Source organism: Stegastes partitus, unplaced genomic scaffold (assembly GCF_000690725.1).
Source record: "Stegastes partitus isolate 25-593 unplaced genomic scaffold, Stegastes_partitus-1.0.2 Scaffold2694, whole genome shotgun sequence".
Taxonomy (NCBI): domain Eukaryota; kingdom Metazoa; phylum Chordata; class Actinopteri; family Pomacentridae; genus Stegastes; species Stegastes partitus.
The window spans coordinates 2,400-4,742 of NW_007580425.1; the positions used below are offsets into that span (position 1 = coordinate 2,400).

Below are 2,343 nucleotides of genomic sequence, written 5' to 3' on the forward strand. Positions count from 1 at the left end.
AACCTGCGGAACAAGTTTCAGTAAAGGAGATCATTTGAAAGTCCACATGAGAACTCACACAGTTGAGAAACTGTACTCTTGTAAAACCTGCGGAAAAAGTTTCAGTAAAGCAGGCAATTTGAAAGTCCACATGAGAACTCACACAGGTGAGAAGCCGTACTCTTGTCAAACTTGCGGAAAAAGTTTCAGTAAAGGAGATACTTTGAAAGTCCACATGAGAATTCACACAGGTGAGAAGCCATATGTTTGTAACACATGTGGAAAAAGATTTTCTGAGAAATCAAAACTTAAAAGGCACACAGCAATCCACAACGAGGAAAAGCCATATTCTTGTGGAACATGTGGGAGAAGTTTCTGTCGTCAGTCTACCTTGGTGCTTCACATGAGAACTCACACAGGTGAGAAGCCATACTCTTCTAAAACCTGCAGAAAAAGTTTCAGTCAAGAATGTACTTTCAAAGTCCACATGAGAACTCACACAGGTGAGAAGTCGTCATCCTGAAACATATGGGGAAAAAAATCACTGAAACAGGTTAAAAGTTTTACAGCAGCTTCAGACTGTGCTTCAGCAATAATTGTGAGGAAATATGTCAGCAGTCCTTGATGATTAGACCAGAGGGAGTCTGGACTGTGGTGGTGGTGGAGAGGTGGGACTTTATCAATGATTGTGGACAGGTAGTTCCAGTGCCTGGCTGTTTCGCAGGTTGGTATGTGGTCACGATTCACAGTTATACAGTCCTTTGTATACACAGGTGGGAGGTCAATGTGTGTTGCGGAGCTGTATCCTCTCACATGGAGACCAGACACTCTTTCGCTGTTTACAACTGTGTTCTCTCCCATCATAGTAGTTAGTTTTTGTTTCACTGGACAAGCGTCCACTTGCAGCTCACAGCTAACCTCTTGATCAACAAAAGCAGTATCACTTTGTGAAGTCATTAAAGTTTTGAATGGACATCAGATGGAAGATACGGAAACTGAAAAAATGTAACGTAGACGCCAATGGTAAAATAACGGCAACGTAAATTTAAGAGACAAACAAACAGATAAAAGGGCGAATGGGAGAGATTAATGAATTTAGCGGCAGTCGAGAAGCCAACAAGGTAAAACTTTAGTTGTGTCTAATTGTCAATTTATTATACGTTTGGTGTGGGCTATTTTCGCAATGTGCGTAGCTAAGTTCAATGTGTTGATAGTATGTTTTATGGTCAAGCTTTTATGTTGATCATGCGAGAACTGGAGAATAAAAAATGTTAGACCATCAGTCCAGGCTTCTCATCATTTCGACTGAGTGGCTACATCTTGAGCTGAGATGTTAGGAAGTGGTGTAACATCCAATGACGGGGATGTTTTTTTTAATGCACAGTGGGGTAAGTCAGATTTTCATGGAAACCCTTCAAAACACAATAAGTTCTGACCTGTAAACTGAAGAAGAAATAACTGAGACTCTGCTCTTTTTCTGAGGAATCCATGGAACTAATCACATTGGATGCAGTGACCATTCTCTGTACAAAGGTCAGATTTTCCTTGAGTTGTATCTTTACATTGAAGGATACAAAAAAATTCTGTAAAAAAACTATAAGAAGTGAATAAATACAAGCATTTCAACAAAGTTTTGTGCTGCGTGTTGTGTTATTCTCAGTTTTAACAGCAGGATTTGAATTTTACTGCAAATGTAGTTTCAGATCCCATTTGTTGATTCGTTCCGGTTGTCGTGAAACTCCTTACACACATTGTTAAATTATCTATGTAGGTCATCAAAAGGAGAAATATTTCACCATGACATTTGGATTTTAATTCTATATCTTGTACTCAGTGTAGTCATGTATAAAGTGAATCAATTTAGACAACACTGAGATGTTTTTTGTTTTTCAGAAAAGAACAGTGTATAGATTATTTACTGTTTGCCAGAAATACTTAGAATGAAGTTTTCCACATACGCAGCATCGTGACAAAGTTTAGTCAGTGAAGTCAAACTTAAAATTAGAAAATGCACATCATCAATCAGATTTCTTTATTAACAGAGTAGCACATACACATCAGCAAAAGATCAAAACGGAAACCATGGCAGTTTCTGCTGTTTTGACAAAGACTTTGATTCCTAATTTATCACCGCAAACGTCATCTGTGGGATTTGTTGATCAGATCTCAGCGTCTAGTCAAGTCAGTTATCTATACAGCTCATTTAAAACCAGAGCTACTCAGTCAAAGTGCTCTCTAGTAGTAAAATGACTCACTCAAGTTTAAATATTACAGTTAGAGGTCTACAATAATAATAACATACATTTCCCTGAATATTTTCAATATTAAAACTTAGAAGCACAGAAACCAAATCAATTCAAAGAC

At 37.9% G+C, this 2,343-nt stretch overlaps 1 protein-coding gene across 1 annotated transcript in view; it reads left to right on the forward strand.

Annotated features, from left to right (window-relative positions):
• Nucleotides 1-2,343, forward strand: part of LOC103375598 (oocyte zinc finger protein XlCOF8.4-like) — a gene marked incomplete at its 3' end in the record, with an annotated part of 15,611 nt that overhangs the window by 529 nt on the left and 12,739 nt on the right. Inside the window, exon 2 of the mRNA XM_008305911.1 lies at nt 30-398. Coding sequence (XP_008304133.1) covers nt 47-398 — 352 coding nt within the window. The remainder of the gene's footprint in view (nt 1-29; nt 399-2,343) is intronic.